Source organism: Nyctereutes procyonoides, unplaced genomic scaffold (assembly GCF_905146905.1).
Source record: "Nyctereutes procyonoides isolate TBG_1078 unplaced genomic scaffold, NYPRO_anot_genome, whole genome shotgun sequence".
In the NCBI taxonomy this organism is placed as follows: Eukaryota; Metazoa; Chordata; class Mammalia; order Carnivora; family Canidae; genus Nyctereutes; species Nyctereutes procyonoides.
In genome coordinates, this window is record NW_026575144.1 from 15990602 (window position 1) to 16005532 (window position 14931).

A 14931-nucleotide genomic window follows, 5' to 3' on the forward strand; every position below is an offset into this window, starting at 1 on the left:
TTCTTTTTGGGAAGTAGGGATATATTTCTTGGTGGTCTTTAAGTAGAAAGGCAGCAAGTGTTAGGTTCTTTTGTTGAACTGCAAAGATAAGACTGGTCATTATAAAGGGCAGCTAAGTTCTGTTTGTCAATGGAAAGTAAAACTGATCCCCAGCAGCTGGGGATCAAAAATTATGAAAGCAAACATGAACTTTTTTAAAAAGAAAATTATTTTTTTTGAAGACCTTGGATTAATAGCCATCAATTAGTCATGGTATCTTGTTTTCATTTTCAAGGATCTTGACTTCTTTTGTGTATAGAATAGCTTTACTAAAACATCCAGAGTTTGTTTTCCTGCAGAGATTCCTATAATCATAAAATGCATTTTACACATGTGCAGAAGGGAGCATAGAGAAGCCTGTAAAATTCACACAATAGTAAAGTTTTCCTCACTTCTGTCACTGGGTTAGAGTCTGATCACCGCCCACGAGCAGTTCAAGGCAACGCTGCCGGAGGCCGATGGTGAACGGCAGTCCATCATGGCCATCCAGAACGAGGTGGAGAAGGTGATCCAGAGCTACAACATCAGAATCAGCTCCAGCAATCCCTATAGCACTGTCACCATGGATGAGCTCCGGGCCAAGTGGGACAAGGTGGGTGACTGAGGAGTGGATGTGGGACAAGGTGGGCATTCCCAAAGCCGAGGTTGAGGGAAGAGGTAAATACTTGAGAAACTAGAGTGAATGATTTGCATGATGATCACTTACCTGCAGTCCCACGTTGCATAGGACTTGAACTCATGAACCTAGCAGGGGGTCCTTAACTTTTTTGTGTCTTGGATCCCTCCGGCAGTCTAGGGGAGCCTGTGGATTCCTTCTGATAATCATATTTATAAATTCATAAAAACATTTAAGGTGCCAATGGAAACAAATGATGTTAAAATACAGTCATTAAAAAATTTTTTTTTAAAGTTGCAGTACAGTAATGGTTGGCTTCTGCACAGACACATTGAAAACCAAGGTCTAACAGCAGATCTGATCTTTTTAAAAAAATATTTTATCTATTTATCCATGAGAGACACACACAGAGAGGCAGAGACATAGGCAGAGGAAGAAGCAGGTTCCCTGCAGGGAGCCTAATGTGGGACTCCATCCCAGGACCCTGGGATCATGCCCTGAGCCGAAGGCAGACGCTCAACCACTGAGCCACCCAGGCACCCTGATCTGATCATTTTGAAGCTGGGATGAGTATTCATGCTATTTTGAGAGGCAGGCAATAACTAATGTCATGTGAGACTGTCTGTGATTTCTACTGTGATCAAGTCATGGTACTGCTAAATACGACTGTGGATTTGCTGCCCACATTCATTATTGAAGGAAATGCTAACTTTCAATTAGAGATCATGAAAATAAAGATATCAGCTTTTCTCTCATTCAAGTTCACAAATCCTCTGCGCTCTGGACTGGCCCCTGAACCATGTCCCCACTCTCCCCCCATCACCCCCTGCCAGCCATAGAGTTAATGGATATCCCTAATGGGGGGCTGCTAGGGCTAGACCCAGCTCTTCCTTAGTTCCTGTAGTAGGGGCACCCGTTCTGCCTCCTCTTCCTATATTCCCTTACGCTCCTCCCCTCTTCTTCCTCCTCACCCTCCCTCTCTTCCCACCACTACACTTTGGACTATGAGCACATATTTTTGTACTCCTGTTGGATGCAAGATGGCTTCTAATCCCTGTTGTCCTTGGTCCCTGACAGGTGAAGCAGCTTGTGCCCATCCGGGATCAGTCCCTGCAGGAGGAGCTGGCCCGCCAGCATGCCAATGAGCGTCTGCGGCGCCAGTTTGCTGCACAGGCCAATGCCATCGGGCCGTGGATCCAGAACAAGATGGAGGTAGGGCGGTGCCCTTCAAAAGAGCTTCTTGCAACCCTCGAAATTGACCTAACAGTGAAACCTCTTCCACTTACCTCCTGGTCGCCCTGCTTGGTGCTGTGAGGAGCCCTCATGTCACGCTGAGCTTTACCCCCTTGGGCCCCTAAGCTCATGTAATCTGTGGCATCAGTGGATGCAGGGCCCACTACAAAGGGGGCTGAGGCTATTCTTGCTGCCATCCATTCATTTTGTCATTAAAAAGGATGATGGAGTTCTTTCTTGGTGTTTAGCTTCTATAGGACCTAGATTTTAAACCATCCATCCTTCAGGAGAACATGTGAGGAGTCACAAATACTTTGCATTTTTAGAACATGTAAGGAAAAGTGATCTTGGAATGGCACTGATTTCGGGGTTCATTTTATCACTAAGAACAGTCAAGAGATATATATTACTCTTCTTGTGTTTTTCCCAGCCTTCTTTTTGGTGATAAAATGTTACCTTTTTTCTTAAAGGGAGAACCTGTAAGAAAATGAGAAATTCTTTTGACCCTCCAGCGGTCTTAAATCTGTCTGGCAGCTTTTTTCCTGCAGAACATCACCCACCTCCTCCAGAATAGGGCAGAACATCACCTCTCTGAGCCAGGGAGGCTTCCCTCTTTGGCAGAAGGAGGCTAAAATAACTCTTCTCTTGCCCTTCTCTTGCTTTGCTGTTTTGGATCTTGGTTGATTTTTGCCCCCCCCCGCCCCCTTCTCTAGATGAACTGGAACTAGAGCTGCTTTCGTGCCATGGTTCTGCTGTTTCCCACTTCACCTGAGAAAATCAAGTGTCTCTGACTGCTGCCTAACACTGGCATAGCCTCTGAGGCAGAATCAGGAATCCTGGCTTCCACGCAGTTGCTGTGGAGGCTGACTCACCTGCTTTCTTCCCTCTCTTTGCCTCCATCAGGAGATTGCCCGGAGCTCCATCCAGATCACGGGAGCCCTGGAGGACCAGATGAATCAACTGAAGCAGTATGAGCACAACATCATCAACTATAAGAACAACATCGACAAGCTAGAGGGAGACCATCAGCTCATCCAAGAGGCCCTGGTCTTTGACAACAAGCACACCAATTACACCATGGAGGTACAGCGGCCAGACACGTTGGGGTGGCTGTTGCTTCTTGCTATGACCATTCACCTTGTCTTGCCGGGGGGGGGGGGGTTATCCCCACACTTGTCCCTACTCCTGTGGGGAGTATGCTGTAGGCTCTATGCTGCAGAAGTTAGGGATCTTCATCTTCACTGTCACTATACATGAAAAAGCTTTGTGAACTCTACCAAGAGCTAGAAAAGTAGTAGTTTTCACCATCATCATCATCCTCATCATCAGGACAGTGAATTCATTGCACTGTCTGGAGAGTAACTAATGGTTCACATTTTAACCACTTTAGCCCCAAGCAGGTATAATCCAGGGCCCATCCCGCTACTTGGTTAATGGAAAGCAATTGCTAGTGACAAATTTACTCTTCATTGTGCATTTTACTTAAAAGTGCCAGTCGCCACTATTAGAACCCTGCTCTCACTTCTGGGTGCTTTCCCACTACAGAATCTTAAAAGGAGTGAAAAATTAGAATGAAAAAGGCATAAATAATAAAAGTTTGTTAAGCCCTACTCATCTCCCTCTGGGTCAGCTCTCCAGTTAGGAAGATGAGGAAGACAAGACTGATGTGCTGGAAAGACCCAGAGCTGACCATGTCCTTTTTCTTTGGTAGCACATCCGTGTTGGGTGGGAGGTGCTGCTGACGACCATCGCCAGAACCATCAATGAAGTAGAGACGCAGATCCTGACGAGAGATGCCAAGGGCATCACCCAGGAGCAGATGAACGAGTTTAGGGCCTCCTTCAACCACTTTGACAGGGTATGTCTCCTTGTACTTGTACAGTAGGCAACACCAGGATGTGAAAAAATGCATTTGAAATGATATTCATGCTATTAGTTTGAAGTCTTAATGCCCTATAAACATTCCAGGGAAAGAGGATTCATGCCAAAGGAAAACAGCCACCAAAAATGAAGCTCTAGGCTCTGATGTTGCACATGGCAGCTTGAAGTGGAGGTTTGTGTGCAGCTTTCTGCAGATCTCCCAACAGATGCCTTTGTAATTGGAAGGCAAAGCTAGATTTGTTCAAAAGAAAAGCATGTCCCTGATGTAGTCTGGTTGTTGGCCTTAGATCTTCTCTAAAGACAGATACAAAACTCTGAGTTTTCCTAAGTAACTATTTAGGTAAAGCACCTCATGACATATAAAACTGGTGTTTTTGGGTTTTTTTAAGATTTTGTTTATTTATTCATAAGAGATAGAGAGAAAGGCAGAGACATAGAGGGAGAAGCAGGCATCCTGCAGGGAGCCCGATGTGGGACTCAATCCCAGGACCTTGGGATCACAACCTGAGCCGAAGGCAGACACTCAACCACTAGGCCACCCACGTGTCCTAAAACTGTCTTGACGTATAACACTTCATGTTTTTTAATTAATGAAATTGACTCAAGACATGTTCTAAGGAAAATACACCACTAGAATGATGATTGTTTTCATGGTAAAGGCATATAAAAACTAACATGCTGTTTTTAAAATACTGCCTGGGATTTTGATTTGAATCATATTAAGTAAGACCAGTTCTTTATAAAAAGATTCCCAGTTTTAATTGAATTTAAATTTAAAAAAAAAAGAAAGAAAATTCCCAGTTGCTTATCATGCGGCTAAAAGTGACTTCTAAGGCCACATACTATTTACTAAAGATCCCTAAGAAAGGATATTTCACTGCTCCGTACAAGATGCTGTGTCTGGTTTACATTTATCAGTAAATGGTTCTCAAAATGCATCTGGGAGGTTGCCTGGGTGGCTCAGTCAGTTAGCGTCTGACTCTTGATTTTGGCTCAGGTCATGATCTCAGGGCCTTGAGATCGAGCTTCTTGTCAGGCTTACACTGGGCGTGGAGCCTGCTTGAGATTCTCTCTCCCTGTGCTATTCCCCCTCCCTGCAAAAAAAAAAAAAAAAAAAAGTTCTTTGGGCCACACAGCCAGAGTTAGACCTGTTTAAGAGTTCAGGCTATAGACCTCTGATGGGGCCTGAGTAGTAAAGAACAGATACAGAGATGGGTCCAGATGTGAGCAAGAGGTCAGCACAACATCATTATGCAGAAACATGCTCTCCTACTGACCTGACTCCATACGCTGAAGTCTTTGTCATTCTGCCCCCGAGGAGGGAAATAATGGATCACTGTCCCTGCACAAACCCACCTGGGCTTGTTGGAGGACCTGTCTCTCTCACTTGGGCCAACCCACAGGAAAGAGCATATTTATTTGAATCTAAGACAATGAGATTATCTTTTGCAGGACAAAGGAGGGTCATGCAGAACCTACCAAGTTAAAGAGTTTGTGACTATTATGTTAGTATATGTTTTGGGAGAAATGAAGTTTACTTAATGTCATGGGGAGATGCATCAGGGATGCAGATCCATTTTGTTTCATCTTCTCATTAAATAGTAAGGGTAAGAACTGCAGGGGGCACCAGGGATGTGCCCTGAGTGGTTCCTACCCGAGCTTCTAGAGCCTCGGCATACCATGATTGTGGCTGTGCCTCAGAAAATGTGACTGGCCTCCTTGGTGAGAGTGGACTGGTGGGTTGTAGGCAGGGGAGAAAGTGAGCAGAAGATCTTGGAGGAACAGGAGGGGTAGGAGTGAGGAAAGAAGGCAGAGCTGAGATTAATTGAGACAGAAATGGAAGGGAATGTGACCCCAGGATCAGGGGCAGAGGAGGGAGAATGCTTACAAAGGACATGGAAATTGCAAGCCTTGAGAGCCCAAGAGAAGAGATGCTGAAAGCCAGAGGCAGCATGGTGCCCAAGACGTGCCCTGGGCAGTGGGCAATACAGTTATTAGGGTGCAGGGCTGAAACCTGCAGGGGGTCACCACTTGGATTGGTGGCAGGGCAGGCTGGACAGCAGGGAGAGGCTCCCCAGCAGGGAGAATGGCAGAGGGGAGGTCGCTGTGGGGCAAGGAGGCAGAAGAACATGAAAAAGCGAAGCTGGGAAAGTCAGTGTGCAGTGGAGTGTGGGTGAGGTGGGGGGGCCTCACAGTAGGGGCCTCCGTGAGGTGGGGGGACCTCGCAGTGGAGTGTGGGTGAGGTGGGCATTACCAAGGGGGCAGGGTGGTGACAGTGCTGGGTGCAGGCCTGAGAACACATGTGAAGTTTCCATTCATCTCAAGAAGAACCTGCTGTCAGCTTCTGGGACTGACAAATGGGCAAATGAGAACACCAGAAAACAACCTTACAAGTGTTCACTTATCTTTACATGTGTACTGATGCTTGCACCACAGCTGTCCCCTCAGTCTCTTCAAGAAAACCTCCAGCACAATGTGTCCTTCCCATTACAGCTGGGGCTTTGTGTAGACACCTCGGTGTTAGGAGGGTCAGGGTCACTGTCCTGACCTGGCCTTTTCTCAATAGTGACAGCTGCCACCCACGTGGACCTTCTTCTTCTTTTTCTTTAAGATTTTATTTATTTATTCATGAGAGACACAGAGAAAGAGAGAGGCAGAGACACAGGCAGAGGGAGAAGCAGGCTCCATGCAGGGAGCCTGATGCAGGACTTGATCCCGGGTCTCCAGGATCATTCCCTGGCCTGAAGGCAAGCGCCAAACCGCTGAGCCACCCAGGGATCCCCCCATGTGGACCTTCTGCGTGCTGCTCTGCGCAGACCCGCAGGGCATCCATGGGTGAGGCCATGTGAAGTGTGGGGGGCCACTGCCTCCTGGCTCCTGAGCCCGAGAGTGGTGTGGGCTCCCTGAACCTGAGTTCAAGGAATGCTGCTGTTCTGGGAGGAGTCTCACAGAGGAGGACCATCATGGGAGCGTGATGATTTCTCAGAACACTCTGGAACCTGTCATCAGTAGGTTGCAGTAGTTAGTTCCTGCCTGGGTCATTCTTGGTGACTTTTTTTCTGCTGCTTTCTGGGATGTGTAGTCTCCTTTCATTTTTGCCTGGTGGTTATCCTCCCATGTTTCCTTTTTCCTTTTTAAGAAACTGTTTTGTAACATCCCTGTGTTGGCTCCATCCCCTTAGAAGTCAGGGGTGACCTCTACCGTCTCCCTGGTGGGGTTCCCCATGGCTCTTCTCTTGCTGGCTTCTCCTCATTTCACTTGGTCACTTTGCCCCTAATTCTCAGCTTCTCTGTTCATCTTTTGGCAGAGGAAGAACGGCCTGATGGATCACGAGGACTTCAGAGCCTGCTTGATTTCCATGGGTTATGATTTGGTAAGACAGAAGTGAAAATTTGACAAGGATTGGATATTTTCTTAAGCCTGGACTTATGTGCAAGAAATGACTAGCTTAGAGCTTGAGAGCACGTTTGGGATCGGTTCCCTTCTTTGTATAGGATGGTCATTTTGAAGGTTTGCCTTCTACTGGCTAAAAATAATTTCACGGAACCAGAGCATATCTTTTTGTTCAGTAATCAGTCAGATTTTTTTTTTCTAGTGAAGGAAGAACACGTGAACTTTTAAAAACAGCTTTATGGACATCCAGTTCCCTCATATAAAGTGTATACACCTCAGTGGCTTTCAGTAGCCTAATGATTTCCAAAGTGCTTTTCCCTCTGATATTAATCTGTATTTTGAACCTGAGTTGCTTTGATTCTTTTTGGACCCTTAACAAAAAAATCGGGAGAACCATGTTCTGCACTGCCACTTTCTACTTAGCAATGTTACTCTTGTGGGTTATAGTCTGAAAAAAAGGCCCATCTCTTTCATTTTCTCATTTCCTCTCCCAAAAGTATGTTAAGGCCTGAAGGCTAATGCGTCAGAGAGAGGAAAGAATTCATATGTTTGGGAGCTTCTGGCTTGATGCTACAGCAACTTGTACCATCATCTGACGTCAGTAAACCTAAGTTGCCCCTCTGCGGGCTCTATTAAAAAGACAGAAAGGAAATGCAGGGAATATTTAAGTTTTTATTCCATAAGGAATTCACAGGTCAGGAGTTAAAAGCAGGAGAATGGCACTGTTGAGGATTGTGTCCTGTTATGAAGTACATGTTTTCTTGCAACCTTGCCCCAGGGCGAAGCTGAATTTGCACGCATCATGACCCTGGTGGATCCCAACGGACAGGGCACTGTCACCTTCCAGTCCTTCATCGACTTCATGACAAGGGAGACAGCTGACACAGACACGGCAGAGCAGGTCATTGCCTCCTTCCGGATCCTGGCTTCTGATAAGGTCTGCACTGACAGATTTCCCTCTGCTTTTGTGGTAGCTCATGGTGTTTTTCTAGTAAAACAAAAAACCGTATTGCCAAAGTAAAAACCATTTTGATACTGGTGTATTTTGTACCACATCAGCATTGAAAAAGCAAGTCAACCTGACAGTGGCCCACACAGAACAAAGAATACACACTCTGTTCCCAGCACTTGTGTGGGGGCCTCCCAGGGAATTGGGCAGAAGGAACACAGTGCATATTTTGTGGAGTTTTTTTGATGTGTTTTACTGGTTAAACTTTACGTTCAGGAGATAGGACTCAGAAAGAAGGAACTGCACAATTCAGATACTGTGGAACCGGGGACCTTTTCTTAAGGACCTTGTCTTTGTGGCCAGCCATGGAAACAAAGCTAAATATAGCCATTCACCCATTTAAAATATGGGCAGGCTTTGCATTACATTTAACTGCAAGTTTGGAATTTTTGAGTCTCATTTCCCAAACAATAGTGACATCTTAGTACGTATAAATTCAGTGTGGAATATGATTCTTTTACTCAGTGTTCTGGCCGAGAGAGAAGGGGAATTTAGTGTGGTAAAGTATCAACAGAGCCACGCTTAATATCTTACAACATCAGACAAGATACACTATCCTGAAAACCATAAATGTTTGTTTTAGAATTTTAAAAATCCTGTATCATGAGGATAGGGGTAGAGGAAGAGAGCCCATCTGATGTAGGAGGTAATCAGCCAAAGCTCATCTAACCCACTCATCCCCCCTACCCCCTAAAAAAACCCTGCTACAAGTTAAGCATATTTGCTATTTATTTATTTTGACTCTTATCAGCCAGTCTGTTTCACCAGAATTATCCTGTTTCCTGTTGGATGCTTGACATTTAAAAAAAAATATATACATCCCAACGTTAAATATCAATTTTATTCTGCTTTACAAAGAGGTTTTCTACAGTGACAAAATTAGCTTTTTAATAAACTGAGTAGGAAAATGACTCCATTTTCTAAAAACACATATACATTAAAAAAAGAGAAAATGTTGGTCATGTTAACTGTTCCTATATTCTCATCAGCAGATGATACAAACCCAACTATCCCTTTATCTTTCCAGTATGAATCTTAGGCCATAGTATTTTTCACCTGCGTTATGGCTCAGTTTGAGATGATAGTCCTCCCTCTGCCTTTATGAAGCATATTAAATTTCGTGCTGGCCACAAAACAAATCACCTTGTAGATACACTTTTTTTTTTTAAAGATTTTATTTATTTATTCATGGAGACACACACACACACACACACAGAGAGAGAGAGAGAGAGAGAGAGAGAGAGAGAGAGAGGCAGAGACACAGGCAGAGGGAGAAGCAGGCTCCATGCAGGGAGTCTGACATGGGACTCGATCCCGGGTCTCCAGGATCAGGCCCTAGCTGAAGGCGGCGGCACTAAACCGCTGAGCTACCTGGGCTGCCCTAGATACACTCTTAGCAGTGAAATACAGCCTGATGTCAGTTGTCAGTTACCATGCCCACTTGACCCCTGCCTTTAATCTTTTATTTAAATTAAACAAATGCAAGCTGTGTGTAAGTATTAAAACTGTTTATCTTCCAGTGTTTTCTGCGATTGATCTTACAAACACTTGTGTGTTTTTTCCCTAGCCATACATCCTGGCAGAGGAGCTGCGTCGAGAGCTGCCCCCAGATCAGGCCCAGTACTGCATCAAGAGGATGCCCGCCTACTCAGGCCCGGGCAGTGTGCCCGGAGCCCTGGATTACACCGCATTCTCCTCTGCCCTGTACGGGGAGAGCGATCTGTGATGCTCGGGCTCTGTAATCACTGATCCCATCAGAACGCAATAAAAGCTGAAGTCACAGTTGGTTTCCTGGAACCTTTGACAAGCTTTATTAAGTTAAGAGAGAGAAAAAAATAGTTTGTAGCTCAGTAGTTGCCAGCCATGTGATATGGCTGAAGTGAAGTTTCTACCGTATATGAGGTAGCATGTTTCATAAATAGGTTTCTTTCTGGATTTTTATCCAAGATTCAAGATTAGGGAAAAAAAATCACACATTAGTTAAACGTTTGATACTTTAAAAAATATTCTTCATATTTAATGTTTATGAGATTATCCCTAATGGATTATATTTGGGATATTAGTGTTTTACTTTCTTGCTTATCCAAAGATTAGGTCTATTTGAATTTCATATTGTCCAGGGAATAAAAACAAACTACCCCAAAGATCCTCTGTCCCAAAAACTTTTTAAGTAAAGATGATAGTCAGCTCTTCATGATTTAGGATTATGTAGTCAGTGGGTTTCAATGCCTTACTTATTCTCCGGAGTAGGGACCTCCTCAGGAAATACAAAAGTCAGTTTAATTGCCAGAGAGGAAGAGAAAAGCACTGGATAAAATGCATGTTTTTAGGATTATCTGCTGATTCCAAGTTTCTGTGCTTTTTCTAGAGCTTGTTAGCACAGGTTCTCCTTATAGAAATGCTCTGTTATGACATAAACAAGTGTCTGTAGTAGCAGTTCCTAAGAGGGGACAAGTCAGAAACTGGGACCCTTCTGGCTTTCCAGGTAGGACTTTTTTTTATGCCTTTATGGTTTTATGACCTGGTAAGAAGAAGGAGTTTGTAGAAAATGGTAGGAAAGGCTTAATTCTCAACAGGGGAGAGGTAAGTTCTTTCCTTGAAGAACCTTTATATATCTTTGGGTGAATTCATTCTGTGAAGTAGGAATTATTAGATGTTTTTGCTAGCACTTGGTGTGTGTTCATCACTGACTGGATGGCGCATCCTGACAAGTCTGAGTCTGGCTCCATCCACATCTGAAGCCTCATCACAGAGGACACACTATGTGCTCCCAGCATCATCTTGTTCTTGTCAGTGTTTGTTCATTTTTCTGCTCATGCTGCCGTATGCTGCAACGGTCCCCTCTGTTCTTCCATCTTGTTGACAACTTGAGGAGAATAAAGCAGGAATTCTTTTTATATCTTAGCCCTTATTGATTGGGAAAGGAATTATAAACAAACAGAAACAGTTGCAAACAGCCATTAAAGTGTGACTAGAAAAGGCAGTAATGTGCTTATTACCTACAGTCTGTTTCCTCAGATTTTTATAGCCTTCCATCTACAGAAACATGACATTTTCCATTCATAACTGCTTTTGCTACATTGGCCCATTTAGAACCTTCAACCTTTTTAACTTAATGTGTTCCATTTTATTGAGTAGATGGTAGCTTGCAAATGCCTGAAATATCTGAGTAGGTTTAATGCCAAACACTTTTGGGGTCATGTCTAGGTGAACTCTGACTCCCTATTTTATTTCAAGCAGGTGCTATATTCCAGCCACAAACATCATGGAAAAAGCTAGAAAGTCGTTCTGCCTTTGAGGCTACTAGGGGGAGTTGTGGTGTTTTAGGATGGGAAGAGGTAGCTCATCTACCTAAAAATCTTAATTTCTTTACAATATTCAGGCAAGATATTAGATCACTATATGCAAATAAATGAAGAAAAGAAGTAAACTCTGAAAACCACTTAGTAAACGTGTTTATACTCTCATTTTAGAAGTTATTTTTATTCCTGAACCTGAATTATCAATTAAACTTCATTTGTAAAAGAAAAAGAAAAGAATTCCTGTTTTTTATTATTCCAAACAATAACCAGTTTCTTTGGTTAACAACAAACTTCATCACCTAAAATTTCCACCATACTTTAAAACTCTCTTGCCTTACTTGAACAATCAGAGACAAGCTTGTCGAGTGGAGGGTGAATTTGAGATGAGGAGTTAAGGTCGACCCAGTTAGAGGTGAGTGACGAATGGACACGGAGATGAAATGGATTAGGAATTTTTACCTAGGAGCTCATACCAGAAAGCACATTAGGTATTTTTGAAATGTTTTGAAACGTGTGCATATCAAACCCTTACCTCAGACTGTCAAGGTCTGGGTTGAGACTTGGACATCTGAATTTTTTTGAAAAATTCAAATTTTGGAAGATTTGAAGTGAAGTTTCTACCATATATGAGGTAGCGTGTTTCATAAATAGGTTTCTTTCTGGATTTTTAGGTAAATACAATGAATAATCAGGCTTCTGTTTGTTTCTTTGATAAAACAGCAAATTACTCAAGTAGTGTGAAATTAGGAGGTTCTAGGGACAGAAGAAAAGCAAAAAATGGGAAATTGCAAAATATCCAAGATTCAACATTAACACTTAATTGAAAACCACTGGATTAGGAGGAGTTCCTTGCTGGCTCAGTTGGTAGAGCATGTGACTTTTGAACTTGGGGTCCTGAGTTTGAGCCCCAAATTGGATGTAGAGACTACTAAAAACAAAATCATCAAAAAAAAAAAAAAAAAGAAAAAAGAAAAAAAATGATGAAAGCCAGTGGCTTAGAGGTAAAAGAAAGGATGGGCAGAATAAAAAAGTCTAAAAGAATTAGAGAGGCTCTACCTGGGAAGGTAAAATGGGACAAATATGAATGGCCAGGCAAACTCCAGGGCCGTCTGGTTGGTGACCTGGAAATGCCAGGCTATGAGTTTCATGTTTCATTAATCGACAAGAAGGCATTGAGTGTGCCCAACGTGTTCTTGAGCTTTCTTTTTTTTTAATTTAATTTAATTTTATTTATGATAGTCACAGAGAGAGAGAGAGGCAGAGACACAGGCAGAGGGAGAAGCAGGCTCCATGCACCGGGAGCCCGATGTGGGATTCGATCCCGGGTCTCCAGGATCGCGCCGTGGGCCAAAGGCAGGCGCCAAACCGCTGCGCCACCCAGGGATCCCTTCTTGAGCTTTCTTAAATACCCAGGAGCCTGGGCAGTGATTATACTGTCCTGTCTGGGGCATTTTCATGTTTCAGGTGAAATCAGCAGAGGAGACCGGTTCTGTTTTTCTTTTGCATCATCGATAACTCGATACTTTAGAACCTGACAGACCATGATTCTTTCGCAGCTGGGAGCTGGAGATGGTTGTGAGCTGTCAGTGGGAACCTGAAGCCAAGGATTCCCTAGGGCCTTAAAATCTTTCTGAATTTATCCCCACAGCAGTGCAGATGGGTAAAGCAGATGGGTGGAAGAAATGCCTGGGGGCCCACCAAGCACACGCGCAAATCCTTTTGTATGGCTGGGAAACCACAGTGGCAAATATACCGACAAAGTCACGATGTGTCCTTATGGGACAAGCTACCTGAGATGGAGAAGCATTAGCTATGTAAGTGTAATGTAAAGAGAAAAATACTTTTTGAATACGCAGTATGAACAGTGAAGTGGTATGGTTAGCATTTAAGTGTACAACTTCAAAATTACCAATGTGACCAATGCCCAAAAGAAACCCAAGGACAGCAGCCTTCATCAAAATAACCTCCTTCATGAAAACTACCATACTGATGCCTGGACCCCACCCTAAACCACTGTAATCAGAATATTTGATATCAGTGGAGGTGGAGAACCCAGTCAATTGTACCAGTCTTTGCCCTAGATCAATCTCCTGTACAATTGAGGGTGAAAACCACTGCTTTTTCTGTGCCACAGGACTCTGCTCTGTGACTGCTGCCAATGGGATATGCAGGCAAATACAAGGAAATCAATGCATGAATGTCAATGAGTGCCCTTAAGGAACCAGCCTTCTCTCTGGCTACCCTTCCCATGTACCACCTCGTATGTACCCATCTCTGAGCACTGTTAGTTCCAAAACACCATCCTTTCTCATAATCATTCAAGTGTTTCAGATGCTGGACAGATTCTTTGCTCTTCTCCGGTGGGGGTAAATCCATCATCCTTCCACGCCTGTCTCCTCCTTTGGGAGGCCTTCCCTAGACTACTTCCATCTTCGCAGCCTTACTCTCTACTTCCAGAGATTATTCTTGCTTTGGCTTTCGGGGTCTCGCACCCTGCCCTGGGGTAGTGCTGTGCTGAGATGGCCAAGGGTAGGGACTTGTCTTATCCATGCATCCTCAAGCACAGGACCTGGCACAGGGCAGGTGGTAAGCATTGAATGAACAGTTCTGCGTGCTCCTGTGCACCTGAGTATTATTGACTAGCAGCCACAGGAAGGAGAACAGGTGGAAATAATCAGGCTGATGGCTGGGCTGGAGAGGATCAGGAAAGGATCCAAACTGATGAATGACAGTGTAGTGATTTTCCAGCAGGGAGACCCATGCATGTGAAGATGTCCAAGGGCTTTGTGGAAATGGGAATTTTTTTTTAAAGATTTTATCCATTCATGAGAGACAGAGAGAGAGAAAGAGAGAGGCAGAGACACAGGCAGGGGAGAAGCAGGCTCCATGCAGGGAGCCTGATGTGGGACTCGATCCCCGGTCTCCAGGATCAGGCCCTGGGCTGAAGGCGGTGCTAAACCGCTGAGCCACCTGGACTGCCCTAAATGGGCACTTTTAATGCATTTCTGGATCTTCAATTTCCCAGACATACTCTTTCCTAACATCACAGGATCTCCTTTGTCACTTTTGCTTGTAGAACCACCCTTCTCCTCTCCCACTTCTCAAAAGAAAACACACCCCTCACCCATTCTAAATCTAAGGTCCACTGACCTTGGGTATAAAAATCTCCAGGGCTCCGAACAAAGGGATGATTTGAACTATTTTTTGAAACCCTTATTACGGTGCTTAATCAAGGTACCATACTCCCAAACCCTGAAACTTTTTATCTTCTCTGGTCTTATTGTTACGCTGAAGGTGAACTGTGGTGTTAGGAATGGAACACACTGGCCCTTGTAAGGACATTATGAAATCAGATACGTGTATTATAAAGCACTGGGGGTGGCAGTAATGCCAGTTTTTCTGACCTCACCTTTTCCACTCCCCAATTATTGTCAAAAGAATGAATGACTCATGAGGGG

General features: G+C 44.0%; 1 protein-coding gene across 1 annotated transcript in view; it reads left to right on the forward strand.

Annotated features, from left to right (window-relative positions):
- Positions 1-9953, forward strand: part of ACTN2 (actinin alpha 2) — a 66270-nt gene extending 56317 nt beyond the window's left edge. The window contains exons 15-21 of the mRNA XM_055308849.1: positions 449-631; positions 1733-1867; positions 2792-2971; positions 3600-3746; positions 7077-7142; positions 7941-8099; positions 9739-9953. Coding sequence (XP_055164824.1) covers positions 449-631; positions 1733-1867; positions 2792-2971; positions 3600-3746; positions 7077-7142; positions 7941-8099; positions 9739-9897 — 1029 coding nt within the window. The 3' untranslated portion in view covers positions 9898-9953. The remainder of the gene's footprint in view (positions 1-448; positions 632-1732; positions 1868-2791; positions 2972-3599; positions 3747-7076; positions 7143-7940; positions 8100-9738) is intronic.
- Positions 9954-14931: the final 4978 nt, after the last annotated feature.